This window comes from Lithobates pipiens, unplaced genomic scaffold, assembly GCF_037356315.1.
Source record: "Lithobates pipiens isolate NorthernLeopardFrog02 unplaced genomic scaffold, aLitPip1_a1.2 Scaffold_8, whole genome shotgun sequence".
NCBI classification, from domain to species: domain Eukaryota; kingdom Metazoa; phylum Chordata; class Amphibia; order Anura; family Ranidae; genus Lithobates; species Lithobates pipiens.
Genome location: NW_027507903.1, coordinates 125042726 through 125069955, shown reverse-complemented (window position 1 = coordinate 125069955; position 27230 = coordinate 125042726). Strand labels below are relative to the sequence as shown.

General features: G+C 44.6%; 1 protein-coding gene across 1 annotated transcript in view; it reads right to left on the bottom strand.

Annotated features, from left to right (window-relative positions):
* Positions 1 to 27230, bottom strand: part of LOC143963861 (neuronal acetylcholine receptor subunit alpha-3-like) — a 49330-nt gene that overhangs the window by 11171 nt on the left and 10929 nt on the right. The window contains exons 3-4 of the mRNA XM_077473599.1: positions 25186 to 25230; positions 8315 to 8424 (exon numbers count right to left, since the gene is read on the bottom strand). Coding sequence (XP_077329725.1) covers positions 8315 to 8424; positions 25186 to 25230 — 155 coding nt within the window. The remainder of the gene's footprint in view (positions 1 to 8314; positions 8425 to 25185; positions 25231 to 27230) is intronic.

Below are 27230 nucleotides of genomic sequence, written 5' to 3'. Positions count from 1 at the left end.
TTCATATTCTTTGAAAAATGGACAATAAATCATAAATTCTGCCAGGGTATGTAAACTTATGAGCACAGCTGTATAAAGGGGACTTTAATGTATGTGGGTACTCTGGGAACCCTGATATAAGAGGGAATGCTAGGAACTCTGATGTAGCTAGACATTGTGGAGTGCGTCTTTTTGTGGGTTTTGCAGTTTGCAGAGTCCATTTAACACGGCTTCCTATGGTACACATTCACATCTATGCGTTTTTTTGTGTGTTTTTTGGAAAGGGTCAGGGACTTTTTTCTCGCAGCAGATTTTGCGTGTAACAGATGGGCCGGGCTGCATGCTTGGATAAGGGTCTGGTATGGATTTTGAGGGGGACGACCCCATACCATTTTTTTTACATTCAGCTGTCAGTGGGGAACGTTGCTAACAGCTGATGACTTATCGGTTGTTAAGGACACAGCGGCCATCTTCCCGGCCTGCTCCTTAGCAACCAGCTATACACAGGGTGTTTAACCACTTAAGGACCGGGCCTATTCAAACTTGCTGTTTCAGCTGTCATTGGGGAACCCCGCTAACAGCTGATGACTTATTGGTTGTTAAGGACCCGGCGGCTATTTTTCAAACTTTTGCGCAAACCCATCAATATGCGCTTATTGTGATATTTATTAACAAAAATATGTAGAAGAATACATTTCCTGACAGACTCCATGGCAGCCTACGCATGGGTTAACCCCGCCTCTCCTACCTCATAGGACCCCACTCCCATAAATCTTTGCTTCTAGTCAGAGACCATGTTCCGTAACTTAGCCTACTCCAGCAAATGGGAGGGAACTCCTGCTGCCATGGAGTCCCTCAGGAAAGGAAAATTACGGTAAGTATTTGATATACATTTTCAGTTTTCCTGATAGACTCCATGGCAGCCTACATATGGGAAATGACTAGCCATACACACCCGGGTGGGCAATTGCTGGTTAAAGAAAAGAAGGTTTAATTGGCACCGTCAACAGATAAGACATTCAAACCAAAATTAACCGAAGACAAGGAAGCCGGTTCTACACAATAGTGTGTCATAAAGGTATTAATCGACGACCATGAGGCCGCTTTACAGATTACTTCCGGGGGAAACATGACGGGAAGCTGCCCACGATGTAGAAACGCTCCTGGTAGAATGAGCAGTAACTGCTTCTGGGGGAGCCAGACCCTTAGCCTTATACGCCCTTTGGATGGCTTGGACAATCCAAGATGCTATAGTTCTTGAAGAAGCACGTAAACCTCTATTCTTCCCATAAAAGTAGATGAATAAGTGGTCAGAATTCCGGAAAGGAGCTGTGGCTTCTAGGTATTGCTTTAAGACTTCCCCAACATCTAGAGGATGAATATTGGAGTCTTCATCTGCCTGGAAAATTGGAAGGATAATTTCCTGATTCTCGTGAAAAAATGTTGTTACTTTCGGATTTGATCCTAACATGAGTGAGAAAAGGCTCCTTGCAGCCTAGGGAACTAATCTCAGAGACCCTTTTGGCCGATGTTATGGCCACTAGAAAAGCAGTCTTAGGAGAGAGGTCCTTAATAGATGCTTGTCCCATATGCATTTCTGAGAAAAAATCCAAACAAAAGGAAGATCCCATTTTGGAAACCTCGGCTTTCTCTGAGGTCTGAGTCTTCTTGCCCCTTTGAAGAAATGCCTAGTGAGAGGATGCTTGGCCCATGAGACACCTGAAAATGCAGAGATCGCAGAGACCTGAACCGCCAAGGAACTTACAGATAGGGACAAGTCTAGACCCTTTTGTAGAAAACCAATAACATCCCGTATCTTCGGATCTCTACATGAGCCGTTGGATGTAGACACATAGTCCGCAAATTTTGCCCAAATCCTCTGATAAACTTTGTTGGTACCTGGTCTTCTGGCATTTAGTAGAGTAGAAATGGCTGTGTCAGGACAGCCTAATGCTTCCAGCCTTTCCCTTTCAAAAACCAGGCCATCAGATGGAGCTGAGATGGGCAAGGGTGATAGGTTGTTCCCTGTGACAAGAGGTCCGGTCTGAGAGGGAGCGGAACTGGATCCTGGTAGCTGAGTTGTAGTAAGAGAGGGAACCATGGTCTGTTGGGCCAGTATGGAACAACCGCTACTACTTCGACTTCTTCCCATCTGAGCCTGGACAGAAATCGGAGAATGACTGGAACCGGGGGAAAGGCATAAGCCTTGTGGAACCTCCACTGGTCCGTCAGTGCATCCACTCCGAAGGTCTGGGGACAATGACACCTCGTGTAATACTTCTCCAGCTTGAAGTTGCACGGGGAGGCAAACAGGTCCACCTCTGGTAGAACTCCCAGAGACAGAACCCAGTTGAACACCTCGATGTGGAGAGACCATTCGTTGTTGTCCAGGGAAAACCTTGATAGAAAGTCCGCCTGGACATTTTGAATTCCCGGAAGATAGACTGCCGTTAGATTCAACAGATTTGACTGGGCCCAAGACATGATTGGCCTTACTTCCCTCAACAAGGAAAGACTGCAGGTGCCCCCTTGTCTTTTGATGTAAGAAACAGCCGTCGTATTGTCCATCCTTAGAAGGACTGAGGATCCTGATGTCAGGTGGAGAAAAGCCTGTAAAGCACGGAAGGCGGCCCGGAGTTCCAGCACATTTGAGACTACCTTCTGGGTTGGGAAATCCCACATGCCTTGGGCTACTTCCGACAAGCATAGAGCACCCCAACCTCTGCTGCTGGCGTCCGTTGTCACTGTTACCCAGGAAACCAGGGCTATTGAATGGCAATTCAGAAGATTTTTCTGCTGTAACCACCGAGGAAGACTCTCCCTCATTGAAGGGGTTATCTAAACCAGATGATCTCGGGAGTTCGGATCCCACTGTTGGAGAAAACCCTTCTGAAAGGGTCGCATTTTCCATTGCGCCCATTTCACCATTGGAGCCGTAGCCACCATGGTACCTTTTATCATCAGACACTGTGAGGCCCTGAGAAGGGGAGATGACATTGCGAGATAGATTCTGTCACGAATCACCGGAATCTTCTCTAGAGGTAAGGAGATTGTACTCTTTACTGTGCTGAATCGGGCTCCAAGAAACGTTAAGGACTGAGTTGGGATTAGATGACTTTTCTCCCTGCTCAATAGCCACCCGAATTCCGTCAGGGTAGAAATGACCTGATCTCGATGTGACAAGAGATGGTCTCTGTTTTTAGAGAGTAAGAGCAGATCGTCCAAGTAATGGTGCAATCGAATCCCTTTGACCCAGATTAGAGCCACGATAGCCAGTAAGAGTTTGGAAAACACTCGAGGCGATGTTGTAAGCCCGAATGGGAGACATGTAAACTGAAGGTGTGTTTGACCCACTGCAAAACGGAGATACTTCTGAAACTCCCTTGCGATAGGAACATGAAAGTAAGCGTCTTTCAGGTCTATGGAAATAAGCCAGTCGCCTGGTTGGATCATCTGGCGTATTGTTAGCAATGTCTCCATCTTGAACCTTTCTTTCTTTATAAATGTGTTCAGGTGTGTCAGATCGATGACCGGCCTCCAGGAACCACTCTTTTTGAGGACCATGAAAAGGGGGGAGTAAATCCCTTTGAACCTTTCCTCAGTTGGAACCCAAATGGCGGCTCCTTGGGCCAACAGGGATTCTGTATAAGACAAGAGAATCTGTCTCTTTTCTTCTGAGTGTGTCAGAACTGTCGGAACAAACCGGTGTATGGGCGGGCTTCTGAAGACCCAGGAATGGCCCACGTACACTGTTTTGATTGTCCAATAGTCTTTTACCGAGGCTGCCCAGATGTGCTGGAAAAGGAGTAACCGGGCCCCAACCCGCTCCGCCTGGACAGACTCTATATCAAAAAGACTTGGAAGGCTCCCGTCCCCCAGATGTAGCTGACTTTGAGGACTTCTGGCCAGAGGGCTGATTTCTCCTCCAATTTTTTCTAAATTCGCGACCAGGCCTGTAGCGACGGGCATCTTTAGCACGTTCTGGATCTGACCTATATTGAGATCTTCTCTGGCCCAGGAGACGGCGATCCTGGGGTAAGAACCCCTACTTACCACCTGTAGCGCGTGTAATGGCAGAATCCAATTTGTTCCCAAAAAAGGAAGATCCCTCAAAGGGAATTCTGCACCATGCCTGTTTGGAGGCAGGATCAGCAACCCAGGGGCGAAGCCACAAGGCACGCTTGGCCGTAACAGAGGAAAGCATAACACGCGCTACAAGGCGAATAATATCAAGGGACGCCTCCCCCAGGAAAACCGAAGCGAGTCTCAGCTCATGTATTGGTGATCTCCTGACCAAATCTTTGGACATACTGCCCAGGATTGCACCAATCTCATCCGTCCAGGCCTCCATAGCTTTTGATAACGCTGCCAGGGCTAAGGCTGGTTTACAAGCCATACCTGCTGTTATATAAATATGTTTCAAGTCCGTATCAATGTTTCTTTCTAGGCCATCCCTGAAGGACACAGTATCTTCCAGAGGAAGTGTAACATGTCTCACTAGCCTCATCAAGGCTGCATCAATGAGAGGGGCCGACTCTAGATGTTTCACCTCATTGCTCTTAAAGGGGTACATTTTTGAAATTTTTGAAATCAAGGAGTTTTTCCTCTCAACTTTACTCCACTCGTCCATGATAATTTCGCCAAGTTCACCCAAGAAGGGGAAGTTTGGGCGCTCCTTTTGAGATGTTTAAAGTATTTCCTCTGTTTAGAAGGAGCTTCTACAGGATCTTCCCATCTCAATGTCTCCTTGACCGCTCTGACCAACTGCGGAACTAAGGAAAAGTCAAAACCGGCACCAGGTTCCAAACCTTCAGTCTCATTGTCGGATAACCGGAAAATGAGGGACTATGACGAGAGGGACCAGGAACCTCTGTATCCGAAATATCAGTGGCTAGAGCCATACCGGAGGGAGAGATAAACGGTTGATCAGAATCTGCTTTATTCAGTGATTCCTGAACTACTCTCCTGACCAGAGCTTCAACTTGCTGGTCCCCAGCTCCTCTTTCCTTCATGGCTCTTCCATAACATAGCTCGCAGAGGGATTTACCCTCTGGGACCTGAGCATTACATCCCCAGCAGGCTCTTCTCTCTGAGCGGCTGGCTTAGCGGTGAGAATGGCGACCAGACTCAGACTTAGACCTTTCTTTACGGTGTCTGGATGGTGACCTAATATGTCTAGAACTTGACGTGGAAAGGTGATGTTGCGACCTAGACTGGTCCGAATCTTTATGTGCTGATAACTGAGGTTCAGACCTGGAAGGGCTGGAAAGAAAAAACATGCAAAACAAAACAAAGTCATCCTGATCCTAACCCAAGCAATACAGGCAGAATGAAAAGAAAAAGATTCATTTCTACCTGCGGCATAAGGGTTGGCCACTGGGGGGCGGCGATACGTCCATAGCAGCAGACTCAAACAGCTAGGTAGTAAAAAAAAACAAATACAGTGCTTGCAGGGTATAATAAAACAGGGTAGACCCAACTGACCATGAGAAAAAAGGGAGACATACCTTGAGAAAACAGAGAGCAGACACCGGGATCACAGCCTGAGCTCAAAAGCATCCCAATCAAATAACTGTCTCTGACAGCTATTTGAATCTGCCGCCGAGTGATGACGTCATCGCGCCCACAGCGTACTTGCGCCGAGACTGACGCCGCATGCGCGGCCGCCGCCACCTTGCCCCGACCGCGCCTGTGCAAACCAAGCCTTGATCTCAATCGAGACTCGGCAGCTGCGCAGAATGAAGCAGGAAGCAGCGAGTTGGAACGCAGAAGCGTCCCAGCGCCATGACCAGGAAGACCACCAGACAGAAAAAAAACAGTACAAACACACAAAAACTGCTGCCATAGAGATAAAATGTGTATACATTACCAGTCCCGCACAACACCTGATCCGACCTGGTACTGGGAGCTTGAAGTACTCATAGTGCACCCAGGGCATCATAAATGGGGGGGCCTCCCGCTAATAGCAAGGACGTTTGGCCAAATTGCCGCTTACCAGCCAATGGCTGGTTAGTAAGCTCTTCATGGCATTGCATCAAAATTGCCCGTGCCCACCCTGCTAATAGCTGGGAAATTGGGCTCCAGAAAGAACCGCCATCCTGAAATTCGTGCACAAACCAGCCGGCCTGGATCCAAACTTCATAAGGTAAAACCTTGGTCCTAGGAGGAGGACAAAAAAGGAACGTGGTCTCTGACTAGAAGCAAAGATTTATGGGAGTGGGGTCCTATGAGGTAGGAGAGGCGGGGTTAACCCATACGTAGGCTGCCATGGAGTCTGTCAGGAAATGTATTCTTCTACATATTTTTGTTAATAAAAATCACAATAAGCGCATATTGATGGGTTTGCGCAAAAGTTATAGTGTCTACAAAATAGGAGAAAGATTTATTTTTAAGGGTAAAAGTTTGTTGCCATTCCACGGGCGGGCGCAATTTTTAAGTGTAACATGTTGGGTATCAATTTACTCGGCTTAACATCGTATTTCACAATATAAAGAAAAATTGGGCTAAATTTTCTCTTGTCTTATTTTTTCATTCAAAAAAGTGTATTTTTTCCAAAAAAAGTGTGCTTGTAAGTCCGCTGTGCAAATACGGTGTGACATAAAGTATTGAAACAACCGCCATTTTATGCTCTAGGGTGTTAGAAAAAAAATGTATAATGTTTGGGGGTTCAAAGTAATTTTCTAGCAAAAAAAAAATATTTTTACTTGTAAACAACAAGATTGAAAAATAGCCGCCGGGTCCTTAATAACCAATAAGTCATCAGCTGTTAGCGGGCTTCCCCAATGACAGCTGAAACAGCAAGTTTGAATAGGCCCGGTCCTTAAGTGGTTAAACACCCTGTGTATAGCTGGTTGCTAAGGAGCAGGCCGGGAAGATGGCTGCTGTGTCCTTAACAACCGATAAGTCATCAGCTGTTAGCAAAGTTCCCCACTGACAGCTGAATGTAAAAAAAATGGTATGGGGTCCCCCCCAAAATCCATACCAGACCCTTATCCAAGCATGCAGCCCGGCCCATCTGTTACACGCAAAATGCAATCTGCTGCGAGAAAAAAGTCCCTGACCCTTTCCAAAAACACACAAAAATACTCATAGATGTGAATGTGTACCATAGGAAGCCATGTTAAATGGACTCTGCAAACTGCAAAACCCACAAAAAGACGCACTCCACAATGTCTAGCTACAGAAGTGAATAATTATACCTTGCACTAGGTCTGTACCCACACAGCAGGGATTAATAGCTTGTTTAGTCTGCGGGAAAAAAGAAACAGTTTTACTTACCTGATCCTCCACTCCACCGCCAGGCGGCGTTCCTCCATGATCCAGCGGTGAACTGTTCCTATGTGTCCTCACGTCCAGAGCAGGGCTATGAATCCTACTGTGGACTTGATGACGTCAGGACCCTAGACCAAAGGAGCATGAGGGGGAAGAAGCTATCGGGACTGGTCTAACTGCAGGCAGGAGTAGGGGATTTTTCCCCTAGACATAAACAAGCAATATACACTTGCAGCATGAGCACAGCCCAACTGAAAGGGATCATTTTTTTATTTGCCCGGAGTTGGACTTTACTGTGCATACTCTGGGCATAAGTTCATTTTAAAAGATCACTGCAAAAATATAAGGATCATGTGACATTCACCATATATATGAAGCTGCTGCTAACAAAGCAAACAGAATATTGGCATGCATTAAAAAGGGGATTAACTCCAGAGATAAAGCGATAACTCTCCCAGTCTACAAGACTCTGGTCCGGCCGCACCTAGAGTATGCTGTCCAGTTCTGGGCACCAGTCCTCAGGAAGCATGTACTGGAAATGGAGCGAGTACAAAGAAGGGCAACAAAGCTAATAGAGGGTCTGGAGGATATTAGTTATGAGGAAAGGTTGTGAGCACTGAACTTATTCTCTCTGGAGAAGAGACGCTTGAGAGGGGATATGATTTCAATTTATAAATATCATACTGGTGACCTCACAATAAGGATAAAACGTTTTTGCGGAAGGGAGTGTAATAAGACATATGACCACGCAGTAAAGTGAGGTTTAACCTTAAACTACGTAGAGGGTTCTTTACTGTAAGAGCGGTAAGGATGTGGAATTCCCTCCCACAGGCGGTGGTTTCAGCGGGGGGCATCGATACTTTCAAATAACTATTAGATAAGCACCTGAACAACATACAGGGATATACAATGTAATACTGGCATATAATCACACAGATAGGTTGAACTTGATGGACTTGATGGACTTTTTTCAATCTCACCTACTATGTAACTATGAAATATTTACATAATTATGTGAGTTAATAATTTGCACATATACAACATGAATGCAGAAAGTCATTACTTGTTATATAAAACTATATCTGGCCTCCATATTTTTGAAGATGGTATTCGTATAAACTCAATTCCTCCATACCGACTTGGCTCCCATTTCAGCTTGTAGTCATTCCATATCTGCAAAATAAAAACAAATGAAAATGTGTTTTATAAACACCTCCAAAGGCTGACATTCATTCTGTTTATATTTTCCCACTAGCTCCCTGTTAATATGCTAATGAGGTTTTTAAAAAACCTTTAAATTTTCAATATATACTCCATTGACACAGACAGCAGGACTCGGCCCCACCCCCTCGGCTCCCGCATCATTGGATTTCATTGACAGCAGCGGGAGCCAATGGCTCCCGCTGCTGTTAATCTATCCAGTGAGACAGCAGGTGGAACTGCTGTGCTCGTCTCCGTCGCTGGAACGATCAGGCTCAGGTAAAAAAGGGGGGGAGGGCTCTGGGGGGCTGCAGCATGGGAGATTTTTCACCTTAATGCATACAATGCATTAAGGTGAAAAACATTGAGGGTTTACAACTTCTTTAATGCATTCTCTGCAGTAAGGTAAAAACATCCCACTATCTTTACTAGACCCCTCTATCCTTAAAGACTTATCTGGCTCTAAGTCATCACTCCAGCACTGTGTGGACTACAGCACTACTACCCCTGGTTCCTGGTCTCACAGCAGACACTGAGGGCATGGGAAGCCATGGGCTTCTGATGCTATCAGTCAAACTGCTCACAGGAATGGCTTACTGGTGCTGTGTGTGTCTAAAGACTCACACAGCCCAGCTCGAGAGCACACATTTACTGGTGCTTCCTTTGCACCAGGCTTGCTAAGAAGGCAGTCAGTGGACTGCCAGAGGAAAAGAAGATAGTCCTTTATGAACTCTTTTTTTTTTATTATCATTTAGTTTCACTATGCATCTGGTCACAGCAAGTTCCGTAAGCATTATATTTAAAAAAATGTATGTAAAAACTTGCCGTAGCCTGACAGGTGCATGTGTGCCTATGATGCCGCTGCCCTTTCGTCCATCCTCACAGTGGGTCCTGGCTCCAGTGAGCAGTTGCTCCATCTGGTATGTTCTGGCCTCTGTGAGCGGTTTCTCAGTCTGGTGTGCCCATACACTGCGGGTCCCGGCCCCAGTCTGCGGCCGCTCAGCCTAACAAGTCTTTTACACTGTCCCGGCAGTTAAATTCCAGGGTTTGCTGACACCAATACTCCTGGCCATAGTCTGGGCCCCACACTTAGCCCATCTCATGAGCAGCGCTCCGGGCAGTAGCGGCTCCTCTCTGGGCTCGCTCCCTCCTCTCCCTCCTAGCGGCCAATCCGATCGGCTCTCCTTTGGGCCATTCGAATGATTTCCACTTCCTGATTGTCCAGGAGGAGATTCAGTGTTACAATAGCGAATATTCATTCACTTTTGTCACACAACTGGGAGAACTCGGAGCGCACACCCTTTTTTGAAGCCTATTAGAGCCTCTGGTTCTAATCACGTGCTTTAAACCCCCCCCCCCCCCCCCACTGGAATCCATAGTCCAGCGCCCTGCATATAGATCAGCGGGCTGGACGCATGGACCCACTATGGACGGGGCAGCCACTGCACCAAATACAACAAACTTTAGCAGGATAGTGTAGTCTCCCTGCAGACAATTGTTATGCTGCTTTTTGTGTACATGTATTGCAGACCTTTTGGTTTTACAATGCAGACATATTCTCATGTTGTGTAGCAAAACTGTTTATCATTCCAGATAGACTGTTTTGTGCCACTAGATTGAAGGCACTTTATTGCTAACTGCTTTCCAGCAACATATTTCAGACTATCCCAAAATAGCTGCCATAAATGAAATCAGATAGCTACAGAATTGAGGTATCAGCCTGGAGAGTATGCATAAGCATGCACACAGGATGTGCCTGGGCCCACCCTAATCACCCCGTTGGGCGGACTCCTGATAGTTCACCAAAGCTCCCTAACGGCGCTCCGAAAAAAATTGTAAAAATAAAATAATTACAAAATTTAAATTGTAAAACATAATAAAATAAAATAAATTATAAAAAAAATTGTGACACCGTCCACTGCCCTACCTGCACCATTCTTTACCCTACTGACACCGTCCACTGGTCTACTGAAACGAATAGGAGTTTGAGCTTTGGGAGGCACACCCCAATGCAAAAGGCTGTGCACACCTATGAGAGTATGTTACATCAATGTTCTACAACACAGTTTGGGGAAAAAAAGAGGTCAGTGAGAATGTTCTGGAAGAAGGCAGCTGAGAAAGACTTCAGAGAGACTCCCAGCAGAATCTTTCCTTGCCAGATTCCTGTTGTTCAACGCCTAGAGGACAGCGCAGAAAACCTGGGACAGATCCAATTTTTATTTTTTTGTCTGCCTAAGAGAACTGAATTGTATGTCTCACAAGCAAGTTCCTTGTGCTACAGTGACTGTCCATGAGATTTCTAGCATTGCATCACTCTGCTGCAACACAGTACTAATGCCCTGTACACACAAGTGGAATTTCCGTCGGAAAAATCTTGGATGGTTTATCCGACGGAATTCCGCTCAAGCTTGGCTTGCACACACACGGTCACACAAAAGTTCTCGGAACTTTCGACCGTCAAGAACGCAGTGACTTACAACACTACGACAAGGCGATAAAATTATGTTTCAATTTGTTTCCAAGCATGCATAGGAATTTTGCGTGTCGGAATTGCTACAGACGAACGGTATTTCCAATCGGAACTTTTTCAGTCAGAAAAATAGAGAACCTGCTCTCAATCTTTTGCTGGTGGAAATTCCGCTAACAAAAGTCTGATAGGGCATACACACGGTCGGAATTTCGGACCAAAAGCTCACATCGGACTTTTGCTGGCTGAATTTCCGATCGTGTGTACGGCGCATAACATATCTTCCTCAATCTGTTCACCCCATCAAGAGCTAGTGTGAGTTTGTATTGTATAATCATGGAGCGTTAGCTACATATAGAGGTTAAAGAAAGGCAATGGCTTTGCAGTATTTCCTTGATTAAGTGAATATTATGAGAAAAGACACTTGCTATTTCAGGGTCTAGTACATTGGTTACCATTTTGTTACTTTTTGGAAAGAATATTGTTATTATATATTGTGCAGCCTCAATTCAGACTTGTGAGCTCACCGACAGACAAGTCTGGGACTTGTTACAGGTAGTTTAGCTAGAAGATGTAAAGTGAATTGTTTAATTATGCTTGCTATGTTTCAATGCTAAAACTGTGATTTGATTTGTAGGTATTGCTCTTGTTGCTCTGTTTGCTTTAACCATTTCTCTTATTTTTCACATGAAGCCACCTCTAACAGTGAGGGAAAAAGTATTTGATCCCCTGCTGATTTTGTATGTTTACCAACTAACAAAGAATTGATCAGAGTCTATAATTTTAATGGTAGGTTTATTTTAACAGTAAGAGACAGAATAACAAAAAAAAATCCGGAAAAAAAAATTTGAAAAAAGTTACAAATTGATTTGCATTTTAACCACTTAAAGTGTACACACGACCGGGCTTTACGACAGCAAAGTTCAGATGGAACAAACCCGTCAGACAATTCGATCGTGTGTGGGCTTCATCTTACCTTTTCTGTTGAAAAATCTGATGGACTTTAGAAATAGAAGGTTTCAAATCTTTCCGCCGGAACCAGTTCCTATCGAGAAAACCGCTCGTCTGTATGAAGGTCCAATGGACCAACAACGACACAAGGGCAGCTATTGGCTACTGGCTATTGAACTTCCTTTTTCTAGTCCCGTTGTATGCCATCGCGTTAAACGATCTAACTTTGGTGTGATCGTGTGTAGGCAAGTCCGTTTCAGCGGAACTCCGTCGGAACTCCATCGAAAAGTATGTCAGAAAGTCCGGTCGTGTGTATGCGGCATTACACATCACTTTTACCTACAGGTAAACCTATAACAAGGCTTACCTGTAGGTACCGTGAATATCTCCTAAACTTGCACAGTTTAGGAGATATTCACTTAACGGCATGTGCCGACCTCATCGGCACATGCGCACTGAAGAACTGGCTGGCTTGTGCCGTCTCTTCAGCTGCTGTGCCATTACCGGCAGCTCCTGCATGGCTGCAGCGATGACGTCACTCTTCATAATAGTCAGTGAAAAGTCAGCATGGTGATCAGGTAGCTAACATTTTTGCAAGGAGAAATTATTAATAACAATTCTCATATTTCTCTTATGACATTTCCTTTAAGGCCTCAGCAATGTACTGCTGTAAAAGAAGATTGTATTATCAGAAAGGAAATTTCTTTGGACAGCTGTCTTCCTGTAGAGGGAGCTCTAGTACTGAATAACTATTGTACAGCTTTCTAAAATATCAGCTTTCCCATAAATTGAGCTGATAATGTGATAATAACAAAATGGAAAAACATTTAACAATTGTGAAAGCAATTTTTTAAAGAGCATGAATAGCTGGAGAAATTTCCCTTAATTTCCAAGAGATGCGCATATAGTAGAACTATAGGCATTTATTTTTTATTTTCGGATAGAGAAAGAGAGGATTATAACCCCTGTCAGTTTTTGTTTTTTTCGCCATCTGTGTCCCATTGGAGAGATTTACCATTACTTCCTGTCCCATGGGCAAAGCAGGATGTGAGATGAAATCCCTGCCAATTAAGGGAATTCATTGGGGCCACCTAGGTCACCAGAACTAATGTCCCCATTGGAAGATTCCCCACTATTATTATTATAGGGACAACCCAAAATTTGTGATTTTCTTTCAATTTCACTTTTGATAGTATTGGTGAACAGGACATATTGAGAGGGTGAATCTCCCCAATGGAGGTAGAGGTAGCAATATAAACCAGAGAGATGTTCTAATTCCTCTCCACTGTATCCAAAAAAAAAAGGTTTGCCTTTAATTATGCTTTACATTTTTCCACTTTTTTGCATTGGGCTCATTCATGTTTGTTCTGTCATTTCATGCGCATTGGTATGTAGTTCTGACTCCTTTCAGCCCTGTTTGTCATAGTACCCTACAAGCACTGGGCCTAAAGTGTGTACTGAACTGAATGGCATAGATCACACCTTACAAGTGATTGGCAGAATACTGCCCATAAAAAACACCCTGTAGGCTGTGATGAATACATTCTTACATCATATGGTGATGTGAATAAACATCAATTAACATCTGCTGACGTTGTCTTGTTCTGATTCCTGCCATTAGCCGTAATCATTGTAAGATGACCACTGTCTATAGCAGGGATACTTAATTAAAATTCACGATCAGTACAATTTTCTTCCAGCAGAGGTCCTTCAAATCACAACCTCTCTCGTCTCTTATATCACATTACTGTTCTAACATAAGTGTCCTCAGTCCCCCATGCATATCACAATCCCCTCTTTACATCACAGCCCCTCACTTAACATCTCAGGTTCCCCTTCACAGGAGTGTCCTCGGCCCCCTTCACATCCCCTTCCCCAACCTCTTCACAGGAGTGCCCTCGGCCCCCTTCAATTCCCCCCCCCCCCACAACCTCTTCACAGGAGTGTCCTCGACCCCTTCACATCCCCCCAACCTCTCCACAGGAGTGTCCTCAGCCCCCTTCACTCACCCCTCCCCCAAACTCTTCAGAGGAATGCCCTCGGCCCCCTTCACTTCCCCCCCCCACAACCTCTTCACAGGAGTGTCCACGGCCTCCTTCACATCCCCCAAGCTCTTCACAGGAGTGTCCTTTGTCCCCTTCACAACCCTCCACAACCTCTTCACAGGAGTGTCCTCATCCCCCTTCAGATCCCCCCAACCTTTTCACAGGAGTGTCTTCGGCACCATTCACATCCCCCCAACCTTTTCACAGGAGTGTCTTCGGCACCATTCACATCCCCCAAACTCTTCATAGGAGTGTGCTCGGCCCCTTCACATCCCGTCCCAACCTCTTCACAGGAGTGTCCATGGCCCCTTCACATCCCCTCCCAACCTCTTCACAGGAGTGTCCTCGGCCCCCTTCACATCCCCCACAACCCTTTTCACAGGAGTGACCTCGGCCCCTTTCAAACCCCCCCCCCCTCCCAACCTCTTTACAGGAGTGTCCTCAGCCCCCTTCAAATTCCCCCCAGCCTCTTCACAGGAGTGTCCTCAGCTTCCCTTCACATCACCCCCATCCTCTTCCCAGTAGTGTTCTGAACCCTTCCATTTGCAGCCATGTCCTAGCCCCACTTCATGTCACCTCTCTATACAGGCATGTCCACTGCCCCCCTTTAAATCACCACTCCCACAGTCATGTCTTCTGCCCCCCTTCACATCACCTTCCCTTCTAGCCAGATCCTCTGCTCCCCTTTACATCACCCCCCCCCCCCCCCGCCACCCACAGCCATGTACTTTTCTACCTTACACAGTTATCAAGGACAGATGTCAGGAGGCACAGCAGCACTGGATGGACAGCGGAAGTGAGAGCTGTCAGAGTTATTATTGTAAGTTAACCAGCAGGTGATTGGTTGCTAGGATGCAGGGTGGTCCTAGCAACCAATCACCTGCTGGTTAAAAATAAAAGTTAACTCCAACAGCTCCGGCCCTCAGTTCATCAGTCCAGAATTGTACTTCCTCCTACTCTATTGTGAGACTGACAGTGGTGGAGGCTTGGGAAAAGAAGTGTTTTTTATTTTTCACATACATGTAGAAAATTGTAATTTTTGACTTAAGGACCAGCCTCGTTTTGAGATTTTGATGTTTACATGTTTAAAACATTTATATTTTTTTTTGCTGGAAAAGTACTTAGAACCCCCAAACATTATATATTGTTTTTTTTCTAACACCCTAGAGAATAAAATGGTGGTCATTGCAATACTTTTTTTCACACCATATTTGCGCAGCGGTCTTACAAGCATACTTTTTTGGGGAAAAAAAAACACTTTTTTGAAAAAAAAAATAAGACAACAGTAAAATTAGCCCAATTTTTTTTTATATTGTGAAAGACAATGTTACACCGAGTAAATTGATACCCAACATATCATGCTTCAAAATTGCGCCCACTCGTGGAATGGCGACAAACTTTTACCCTTAAAAATCTCCATAGGCGACATTAAAAAAATTCTACAGGTTGCATGTTTTTTTGAGCTCGTTGGGACGGGGAGCGTTTAAAACATTTTTTTATTATTATTTATTTTACCTTTTATTTTTTATTTTTACACTGTTTTAAAAACCTCTTAAATATGAGATCTGGGGTCAAAATTTCCTCAGATCTCATATTTAGACTAAAATGCAATAAAAAAAATTGTAATTTAAAAAAATTATTTAGATAAATTGACCCTTTAAGAGCTGTGGGCCGAAGTGACATTTTGACATCGCTTCTGCCTAGCAATTGTATGGAGACGGGCGGGGGCCATCTTCCCCTCACTCGTCTCCATACCTGACAGAACACAGGACGCGATCGCCTCTGCTGCTGCCGACGGCTCCGGCAGAGGGCACCGGATTGCGGCGGGAGGGGGTGCCCTCTCCTGCCACCGATAAAAGTGATCTTGTGACGAATCCGCCGCAGATACCCCATTTATCTTGTAGCGGACCGCCCGCTGCAGACGAGGATACTGCGGTTATGGCAGCTAGCTGCTGCCATAACAATGATATCCTCCTTCAAACAGCCACCGTAAAACTGCGGCGGTTGGTCCGTAAGTGGTTAAACCTCAAGAACATTATATATTTTATGAAAGTAGAGGTCCTGTTGAATACAAAGTTGATAGTTGCAAATTTTAGTTTCACATGATATTTGCACAACTGTTTATTAAATGCAAATTTTTAGCAAAAAATATAATAAAATATAAAAGATGAGGTTGCTTTCAGTAAATAGATACCAAATACTGCATGTCTTAAAATGGTGTGCGCCCCAAGGCTTTTATTAGGGGAGAATTCATAAGATTGGCCACACAATTGAAAAAAGAAAAATCCGCCGACATCGATAGACTAGAGAAGGAATATGCAGCTCTGAGAGCAAAACATAAGAGAAACCCCCTGAGAGAAAACATCCCCCAAATAGATAAAATAAAATTGGAACTTAACCTGGCCCTCACGACCCGGGCAGAAAAAAGCATCAGATGGAGTGGAAATAAATACTACACTCAGAAAGATAAAATTGGCACTATGCTCGCCTCCAAACTGACCCCCAGACCAAGATCTCACAATATGCCCCGTATAAGAATCCCAGGGTCAGGCCTATCATCCAATCCAGTGAAAATTCTGGAGGCCTTCCAATCCTTTTACTCGAACCTCTATTCAGCGCCCTCGTCTAACCATAAGGAGGCCATCAACTCCTTTCTAGACAAACTACCCATCCCACGTATTTCCAAAGAACACAGGGACATTATTGAAGCCCCCTTCTTGGAAGAGGAAGTACTTGACACTATAAAGGGATTAAAATGCAATTCAGCCCCTGGTCTAGATGGGTTACCCAACCCCTACTATAAAACTTTTTCAAACACTTTAGCCCCGCACCTGGCCAAATTTTGTAACTCCAAGACAAAGGGGGATCCGCTTGACCCGCTCCTGAACTCAGCTTTTATCTCCGTGATCCCCAAACCAGACAAGAACCCGGAAATAGTGGACAATTATCGTCCGATTTCTCTTATTAATTGTGACCTTAAAATCCTAACTAAAATGCTAGCGAACAGACTGGCTTCCTTCATATCCCTATATGTCAATAAAAATCAAGTGGGATTCATACCTGGTAGGCAAGGGCCAGACCAAATCAAAAGGGCCATTGATATCATTTCTATCCTACAATCTAATTGGGACGGTGGGCCTAAACAAGAGGGCATGTTCCTATCGTTGGACTTAAAAAAAGCCTTCGACTCGGTTTCTTGGAGCTACCTCCTGTCGCTCTTGGAAAGGTGGGGATTCGGAGATAGATTCCAGGGGCTGATCAAATCCCTCTATTCCACCCCCCAAGCCAGGATTAGGCGTCAGGGCCATTACTCAGAGCCTATACAGATTGCAAGAGGGACCAGACAGGGTTGCCCTCTCTCCCCGCTGATATTTGCCCTGGCAATCGAAACACTAGCTGTCGCTCTGAGGGAAAACCAAAATATAAAGGGTGTGAACTGTGGGTCTCAAATACATAAATGTGGGTTATACGCGGATGATATCCTTTTATTCCTCACCTCCCCCATCACCTCCCTTCCGAATCTTCTTCACACCCTTGGAGAATTCTCTAAGATCTCTGGGTTGCTAGTGAACTATAACAAATCCCTTGCTATGAACATTTCTCTCCCTCCGCAAACGGTTGCCCAGCTGCGCCAATCCTTTCCCTTCGAATGGAATGACACAGCCATCAAATATCTGGGGGTATACTTAACGCCTAAAATTAAATCCCTTTACAAAACCAATTATCCCCCTATGTTCAAAAAGCTATCCACAGATCTCAACACATGGGCCAGTCACAATCTCTCATTGTTAGGAAAGATTAACTCTTTCAAAATGACCCTCCTGCCCAGACTTCTATACTTATTTCGTTCCCTGCCCATTTCAATCATCAGAAGACACATAAAGTCGTTTCAGAGTAAGATACTTCAGTTCGTCTGGGGCAAGAAGGGATACAGGATACCCCAAAGCATTTTATATCATCATAGGAAGAAAGGAGGACTCGGTCTTCCCAATCTCCAACACTATTTAGTTGCGGCCAGGTTATCTCAGATCTCGATAATTTACTCAAAGTTTGAAAAACCGGACTGGGTAGGGATAGAGAGACAAGCGACTCCACGCCGCACTTTGGAATTTCTAATGTGGTCATCCCCAAAAGAGAGGCCCCAAATATTAGCGCCCACCCTATCACACTCTCTAGCCCTCTGGGACAGGACACGCAATTTGTGCTCCATCTCATCTCCTGTTACCCCACTAGCACACCTGTTCAATAACCCGGCCTTCCCTCCGGGTAAAAATATATCAGCATTTAAATGGTGGCTGGACAAAGGGCTGTACCGGATTGGGCATTTCTTCTCTAGGACAGGCCCCTTCCCACTCAAACACTTCATCAAATTTCTCACTTCCTACACTCCATTTGGACCGAAAAACCGCTCCCTCCTAGCTTCACAGATTATGAGATTTGGTGTGGACAAGGCCCGGAGCAGACGGGAGGTATCTCTAGCATTTATTCTTCACTGACGCAGCCAAAATCTAAATCTTTCGATTATGGAAAAATGGGAGGAAGAATTGCAGTTTAATTGGGACCTGGGGTCCTGGCACACGGCGGTCTTTACATCTTACAAAGGGATCCTAAACACGTCTCTTGCAGAGACTAGTTTAAAAGTCATCCTGCGATGGTACTACACTCCAGTCAGGTTGGCCAACATATACCCCTCGGTAGACCCGCTGTGCTATAGAGGCTGTCACCTCACAGGCCCTCTGATCCATATCTGGTGGGAGGGCCCCAGGTTACGCCCCTTTTGGAGTAAAATCTTCAAAATTATTGATGGGTTCGCCGGGTGCCGTGTCCCCAGGTCCCCTACCATTGCTCTCCTTAATGAACCAATTCCCAAGACCCTCAGGCATACTAGGAAATTTATACATTTTATCCTAATAGGGGCCAAACTCACCATCGCAAAAGCTTGGAAACAACCCTCCGTCTCTGTTAAGTCCGCTCAGAGAAAGATCTCATGGATAATGGCCCAAGAAAAACTGTCTAGTATACTCTCCGATACCCGCTCCAAATTTGATATGATTTGGGAACCTTGGGCCCTTCATATGGGCACCTCCCTGACACACACCCCTTTGGGGTGATGAGCACTTGCAGTATGGTCAAGAACGATGGTTATCGGGCAGATAACATGGTCCTATATACTTTTGGTTTTACTCTACTGGGTCCCTCACCCTTCCCTCTCTCACTCTCTCTACCCCTTCTTCTTTTCTATCTCTTCTTTCCTTTCATTCATGGCCCAGATGGCCGACGGTTGACCTCAAGTTAAACATAAGTTGAAGCAGACATAACAGGAGGGTTTCTACGGGCGATAATAGGGGCGGGAGGGGTGGTCTCTCGGGAGCAGGGGGTTCCCTGGTCGGGTCCCTCACTCGGCACAGCTTGATCCCGTGAGGGGTGCCGAGTGACTCAGGGGCCGCTGAGGTTCTTCCTCTGCCTCGCTGGCAGGTATTTACAGCAGGCACCACGGTATCTCGCTCCTACCTTAGACAGTGCTCTTATAGTATCGCGGAAATCCCTTTGTTGGGTTTCATCTGCTTTTTTTTGTCCAATTTTCTTTTCCTTTTTTTGTTACCTTGGAGTAGCCTTGACCTGGTATCTCGGCAGAAGCTCCCTTGACTGAGTACTAGCTAGGGTAGTTTTAGTGGTTCTCCTGTAGCCATAGGTGGGTAGATTAAGCACAATTGTTAATAAGGTTGTATTGAGAAATTGTTTTACTCTGCTTTGTATATGTGCTGTATCAAGTCATCTGTTGGCCATGCAGGCCTATGTCATTTTCCTTTTGTTTTATTCTGAAAATAAAATATTTTGAAAGTAAAAAAAAAAAAAAAATGGTGTGCGCCCACAATATCGCCAAAAACAATGGTGCCCATAAATCCCCATAGGTGATGCAGTGGAAGACTTTACAGCTCATAAGTTTATAGTTAGCTAGTAGCTCTTATGGTAGAATTATTGTTATCACTCTGACATTCGCGGCCATATGTCACATGTATGGTACGACTGCTGTTTACAGGCACGTGAACACCCTGGGGTCACATTTACTTGCGCAGGTGTGTGAGGCTATGGGGGTTTTCGGCAATGTTTTTAAATGATTTTACTACATTTATCTATAATTCTATTATTTTTAAAAAAAAAATCTTTTATTTTTTAGATTTATTTTACTTGATTGCTATCACAAGGGGTTAATAAACCCCTATGTGATAGCATTAGGCAGACGAAAGATACTCTTTATGGAGACATTGGGGTCTAATAGGCCCCAATGTTTCCCCTGGCCTTCATGTCATCTAACCAAGCACAGACCGGATTGCTCAGGTGTGTCCCCTTGCTGTGCTGGCTAGGAAATGGTGCATCTGAAACCAGAAGTGACATCACTTCCGGCTTCACTGTTTTCAAGTGGGATCGAGGCATGGATTTCACTGCAATCTCTCTCCCCCAGCTGGCGAACCACAGGAGGATGGGGGCGGGAGGGGGCGCTGCATTGCCGGCTGCCGGCTGTGTGAAAGTGATCAGCAGCTATGGAACTGTCGCATCACTTTCACTTTGAAGCTGGTCACTGGTGTTCTGATGAAAAGTGCCCCCCCATTGAATAGTATCTGCCTTGTACTGCGCAGGCGCAGCTCTTGCGCAATACGGAGGACAAAGAGATGCCGAAAGCCTCAGAAGATGAACGGCGCCTGTGCACTTAATAGTACCTTCTGCTCCGAGGCCAGGTTCAAGCCCCACCATCCAAGTGGACATAGAAGATGTAAAACAGCACTTAGTAACAGGACCCCTCTCGCAGGCTAGCTTCGATCGCCACGCTTTGCTTGCCATGCTTCGGGCACGGCCTCGCTATGCTCGGCAAATTTTTATTCTAATTCTATGTCCACGTGGATGGTGGGGCTTAAACCTGGACTCAGGGCAGAAGGTACTATTAAGTGCGCAGTCGCCGTTCATCTTCGGAGACTTTTGACATCTCCATTGTCCTCCATACTGCGCAAGCACAGTAGAGGGCGGACACTATCCGACAGGGGACAGTATTCAACGTATTTTTAGGGCCAGGACTAATTCCTCTCACTCAAATGTGCTGCATGGAGTATCTCACTGAATGCTCTCTCTGCTTGTATCTGTCATATCTAATTACTGTGTATCTCTTACCTGTACCAGCACTAGACTGAGAAAGAAAGTGTCAGTTCTCAGGCTACAGACAGACATCATGCATTAACCTGTGCAGTGCCATGCCGAATGCCTCCTGTTTTAATACAATCCAAAAACTGCTGCATGGGAACATGTCTACCAGTGCAGTTTACAAATGATGGCTGGGAGACCAGGATATTACCCTTCTCCAATCACCCTAACACCTTGGCATGTTGTATACTTGCAGAGCACTTGAAGCATACGTTCTAGTTAACACTTTTCCAATTCGTAGCAAATTTGCATGCCAAGTCTCAAGAAAGAGAAAAGTTGCAGTGGTGAGTCTACAGCAAGAACTCTGCAAGTCTACAGGATGAAAAATTCAGCCACAGTGATCCCTGTGGGGGCATGACTATTGCACAACATAACTGAGACAGAACTTGCAGCAGACTTTCAGAATGTTTGCAAAGAATGTTGATCTGGAGTCATGCAATGCAGACTTCCTGCAATTGTGTAACAAATTTGTGAAGCCTGGCAAGTCTAGCAATAGCTTAGCAAGTAATTTTCAAACTTGCAGCACAATTGCTTGCTATCTGGGTGTAGACCAGGCGGTGTACCTGTATGCCTCTTGGGACATTCACACTGGAGCACCCCCTGCACCAGCAGAATACATTTTGGCCTAAATTTATGAAGAAATGTGATTTTATTGGATATGCGGAGCAGGCGGCTCCAGCTCTCAGCGGCTCTCTGAGAGGCTGAGCTGGGTGCCGATGCAGGCATGTGGGTGGATCCTGACTTCATTGTCGCAATCTTGCCCGAGCCTGGACCGACTCTGTGACGTCAGCTTACAGCGAGCTTCAGCCGTCTGCGTGTTGAAAACGGGTCACAGGAGGGCAGAACAAGCTACACTCCTGTGATCCACAGGAGAAGTAAAGCCAAATGAGTTTTGGCTGTACTTCTCCTTTAAGAAATATTTGCATTTTTTTCATATTTTCCTGACATTAAAATGAAACAGTGTTTTTACTATTCTTAACATAGTTGTAGATAAAGAAAGTATACACAAACCTTATACTTCCCTCAACACAAATAAACACTATTGCCCTTTGTAAGGCTACACTTCACAGAAATTATATGATTATCACTATAACATATCAATATAACATATAATAAGATAATAAGCTTTTTGAATGCACTATGATGCCTGCTTTATATACAGATACACTACTGGACTGTGCAATCCACCAATTAAGGGTATGAATAAAAAAAAGGGTGATGGTTGCATGTGTCTTGAGCTACTGAGATCTGTAAATTTATTTTTGGGCAATGCCTTAGTAGTTTGCGTGGGTGCAATGAAGCAGCCAGAGGTGTGCATGTCTGCATGGTGCAGGTGCAGTATGTGATAGAACAGGCAGAGGCCGTAAGCCTGAGGGCAAGAACAGCATGAATCTGTAAGATCGGGAAAGCTTGGAGAGGTACAGAGTTCGTACAAGAGCACAACGGTACGGGGGGCTGGTCTGTGGGACCAAAGAGAAGGGCCTGTGAAGTGGTGCTGCAAAACAAATTCAGGAGGCTAAAGTCATTTATTTTCATTTGTTTTCCATATTTTGAACCCCTGCCAAAGCAACTGTTTGTTTTCTTGTAATTTTCTTTTCATTTAGATAAAATTGGCCCAACAAGCACTAAAGCAGCATATCTGGTATGGACTGTACTCACTAGAGAGCATGAAACCTAAGAAAAACTCCCCAACAGAACACAATATGTATAGCATGTGCCTAAGATATAAATGTTTTGCACCTAAGTGAGCAAGTTATGTACTAAGAATCAAGGGAGTAGTCTAGCTTAGGCAGAAAAATGGTGGATATATAGGTTGAGGTCGATTATGCCAGTCGGACTCAGCACTGAGCTGAATCTCCAGGTATTCCTAGAAAATTGACATAATTGCCTCCAGTGCTACTTTATCCTCCTGCCTCAATCCTTCCATTGGAAGATGCCCACTATGCATTAACTACTGTAGATCCACATTGATTTCTTTATCTATCTTGTACTGTATAATTAATATATAGTTTGTCTTTACTCCCCCCCCCCCCCCATCCCTTCCCCTTACCCCCCTTGCTCATATCCATTCCATCAGATATCAGAAACCAAAGTAAATACATGAGAAATTCTCAGGAAGGACAATGAAGGCAATATACAGTAGACAATGAACAAACATCAATGTCCCCTTTTTAGTTTTTTAGATGGGCGGTGCCATTGGAAAGAGAACATTGTTTATAAGGGCCGCTGGTTACCGTCCAATCAATGTCCAGATGAAGCTACACTACTTCCACAGCAAAACGCGTTGATGCCATCAACACCCATGGCGCCGCTTGCAGTATCCCCGTCTGTGTTGGCTTTTTTGAAGGAAGTGCACATAGTGCCGTACTGCAAGTGATTCAGTGGGAGCCGGCCATCCAAATCAATGACTTGGAAAGCCAAAATACCGGGACAACATAACAAGCAGTGTCAGTCGCAGAGAAGATATGGGAATCAGGATACCCGGAGTGAAGCGCCTGTAGTGAGAAAGTACCCTAGCCATGCTCAGCATTAACATGCAATAGACTGCTTACATGCTGATGGCCTCAGCCTTCCTCTCAATGTCATTTCACGCTGTATTCCCTGTATAGTCTCTGGTTGCTGGTATCCAGCTGACTAAACACTGTTTTTACTACTTCCATTGAGATGGCGAATACTACTTCATCTTTTAACGTGAAACACTCTGCACTGATAATGATGAACTAACAACCAGTAAATAAGTTGATTGCCATACATCTCTTTTGTTTGGAAGTGCATCAATTAAAGATCCTCTGGTTAGAGGAAGTTCTTTCACTCTCTGCCATTTGCCTTAATGGGATCTTTATTACAATAACAGGATGTCTAATGCCGCGTACACACGAGCGGACTGTATGGCGTACTTAGTCTGTCGAAACACATTTCAGCGGACAATCCGCTCGTGTGTGGGCTTCAGCTGACTTTTTCAGCGTGCAGTCCGGCGTACTAAGTATTTCGGTTTTTTCGAAATTCTGTCCGTCGTACTTTGGTTTCAGCGGACAGTACGGTCGTCAGTATGCTAGTTCGACGGACTAAGAATGGCGCATGCTCAGAAAGGATTTACACGGCGGAAGGGTGCTTTGCTGTGTCTTGGACTTCCTATTTCTAGTTCCGTCGTACGTGCTGTACACGTCATCGCACAAGCTTTCGACGGTCTGTTTGTGCATCCGTGTGTGGTCAAGTCCGTTCAGTGGAAAGTACGACGGACTGTCCGTCGGATTGTATGACGAACTAAGTATGCCATACAGTCCGCTCGTGTGTACGCGGCAATACAGTCCGCTCGTGTGTACGCGGCATATGCGATTCCAGTGACATTCATTATGCTTTTTATTAACCATTTATAAAGGCATATTTCCATATTTCCACGAGGCCTCAGTGCAGCTGTTACTCTGCCTGATGGATAAAGCAATACCTCTATATTTTTCACATATTTTTTCACCTTTTTTTGGATGTTGTGGCATTATTTTTATTTTCATCCAGCATCCGGGACAGAGCAGGTACCATTATCCTTCCATCCACCCTGGGGTAATGCACAGACTAGATGCCATATGATTATATGATTATACACACTGATTGAACAAATGATCCGTATATGCGATAATTATCTCCAGACATCTCAAAGGTGCATTATGATCAGGCGTCCAGACGTCCCTTGTTTTGAAAGTTTATGTACTGTTATATGTATGTCCTTGTCTTCTGCCTCTTGATATAGCACCTTATCTAGATGTGGTTACAATACGGGTGACACCGTGAAGCTGTACTCTAAGCAGAGTGTAGCATATTGATGTTTTCTACTGCTTGCCAATAAAATATGTTTTTAGTTTAGTTTAGACAATTCACCGGAACTTCCCTTTGTTACCATTAGTAACCGCTATTCTTTCCAAATGACTGTCATTGCGATACCCTGCCCCCCCCCCCCCTTTTTTTATTTATTTTTTGTAGCTTAGGCAGAAGCAAGTATGATAGTCTGCACCTCTGACTGGTTGTGTACATTTGTATTGACATAAATTGTATTTTTAATAAACAAATTTACTTGTAACTTACGTGTTTCAGCCAAAGGTTCGTTTCCATGATCTGATTAACTTCATCCTGTGGACATGCACAAAGAAACAATTACACTATTATACCACTGCAATGGTTTTCAATAGCTCTAATGTACAATACAGATTGTTAAAGAAGAATTCATGGCTATATTATACATACAGTAGTTACATTGGTGCAGCTTGGATTAGTGTAACTATGTATATATACATACCTGCCAGATGCCCCTGAAATGTAGAAATCACTGGTATAAACACTACTAAAAGTAAACACTACTCCAGTGACCTCCACTTGCTTCCAGGTCCTGTTCTGAGCGGCTGGTCTGATGCCATTCACAGAATGCTTTGCATTTTCTGAATTAATGTAAAACATGGCAAGGTGGAGAGGCGCACAGTGACATCATGCTCTCCACCTCGTCCAATCAGAAAATGATTTGCATTCATTCAGAAAATGCAAATGGTACCTGTGCCAAGCATACCAAGCTGGACCAATGTAACTATATAAAAACATACAATGCCTGGAATTCGTCTTTAAAGTAGAACTACAGGCAAAAGGTTTTTCTGTTTTTTGTAGCGTAGGGAAGTATGGTCACTGCTCTAGGTTTTTTTTTCTCTACCTGTGTTCCCAATTGGGAGGATAATTTTCATTTTCTGTAACTATCAACGGGATAGAAAGTAAGAAGAAATCTAAATATTACAGCCATAACTGGAACAGGAGGTGAGGGAATATTTCCAATGGGGACATGTGTCAAATGTTGGATTTCCCGTCCCTAAATGTGAATATTGTATTCCTATTTCTGTTGTGTCTTCAAGGTCAATGAAAACAACAATTTCCAGTTTTTCATTTTTCAGTTTATAGTTACAACCATCCCAAGACACACACAAATATGGTCAACATTAAAAATATTCTTGTATAATTCAGAGCATTTCTGAAAATCCTCCCCAGATTTCCTATCCCTTAGCCATAGAAATTAAAAATTCCTTTAAAGATAGTGCCTGGGGGGTCCCCTTAGTCTGCCTGTAAAGTGGGACATCTGTACTATGTATAGAACGTGCTGCAGCAAAACTGACATATATAAAGAAAAAAATAAATTACATTTAAATAGATTTTTTTCGGCTGCAAGCCATTTCTGGCCCTTTTGGTCTGGTAAGGATTTTAAGGGGGACAGTACTCCAAATAATTTTTTTTAAATGTGTGGGTTCCCCCCCAAAATCTGTAACAGATCCTTATCTGAGCATGTAGCCTGTGCTTTGGGGTGGGGGGGGCTCTGTCCTCCCCACCCCAAAGCACTTTGTCCCCATGTTGATGGGGAAAAGGGCCTTTTCCTGACAACCCTGGGCTGTGGTTGTGGGGTTCCCAGCCCCCCATCCCTATGGGGTACATAGTACTCCTACCCATTCACCAAAGATGTGTTAAAAAGAAATAAAAACACACACAGTTTTTGACTTTTTTTGTTAATTCCTTTTCCAGACCTGGAAAAAAAAAAAGGACCGCCCGTGACGAAGGCTAACCACCATCTGTTTGTACCACCATCTAACAGTTCTTAAATAGGTAAGGGGCATGGCCACCTGGCACCGTCCCTGTGTGATGTCACTAATCGGTGCATGCTGTGTCTGTGATGTCAATTGGGGCAGTGCCACCAGGTGACGTCACCAGGTGGCCCCGCTCCTTACCTATTTAAGAACTGTCAAACGGCAGAGCAGGCAGTCAGTGGTTAGCCTTTTTTTTTCTTTTTTCGGGTCCAGCTGTGCGGAGGCCATCGTGATTGAAGATGGATCTACATCAGGGGACGAATTGAAAAAAACAATGTGTGTGTGTGTTTTTTTTTCTTTTTGACACGTTTTTTGGTGAATGAGTAGGGCAGGGCCCCTTTTTTTATGGTTCTGGTATAGATTTTGGGAGGGACCCCATGTTGTTTAAAAAAAAAAATGGTGTGGAGTTCCCATTAAAATCCATACCAGACCCAAAGGCCCTGGTATGGATTGGGGGGGACCCCACGCCATTTTTAAAAAAAATTCTATTGTCAGCAATGTTCTTTTTTCATTCAG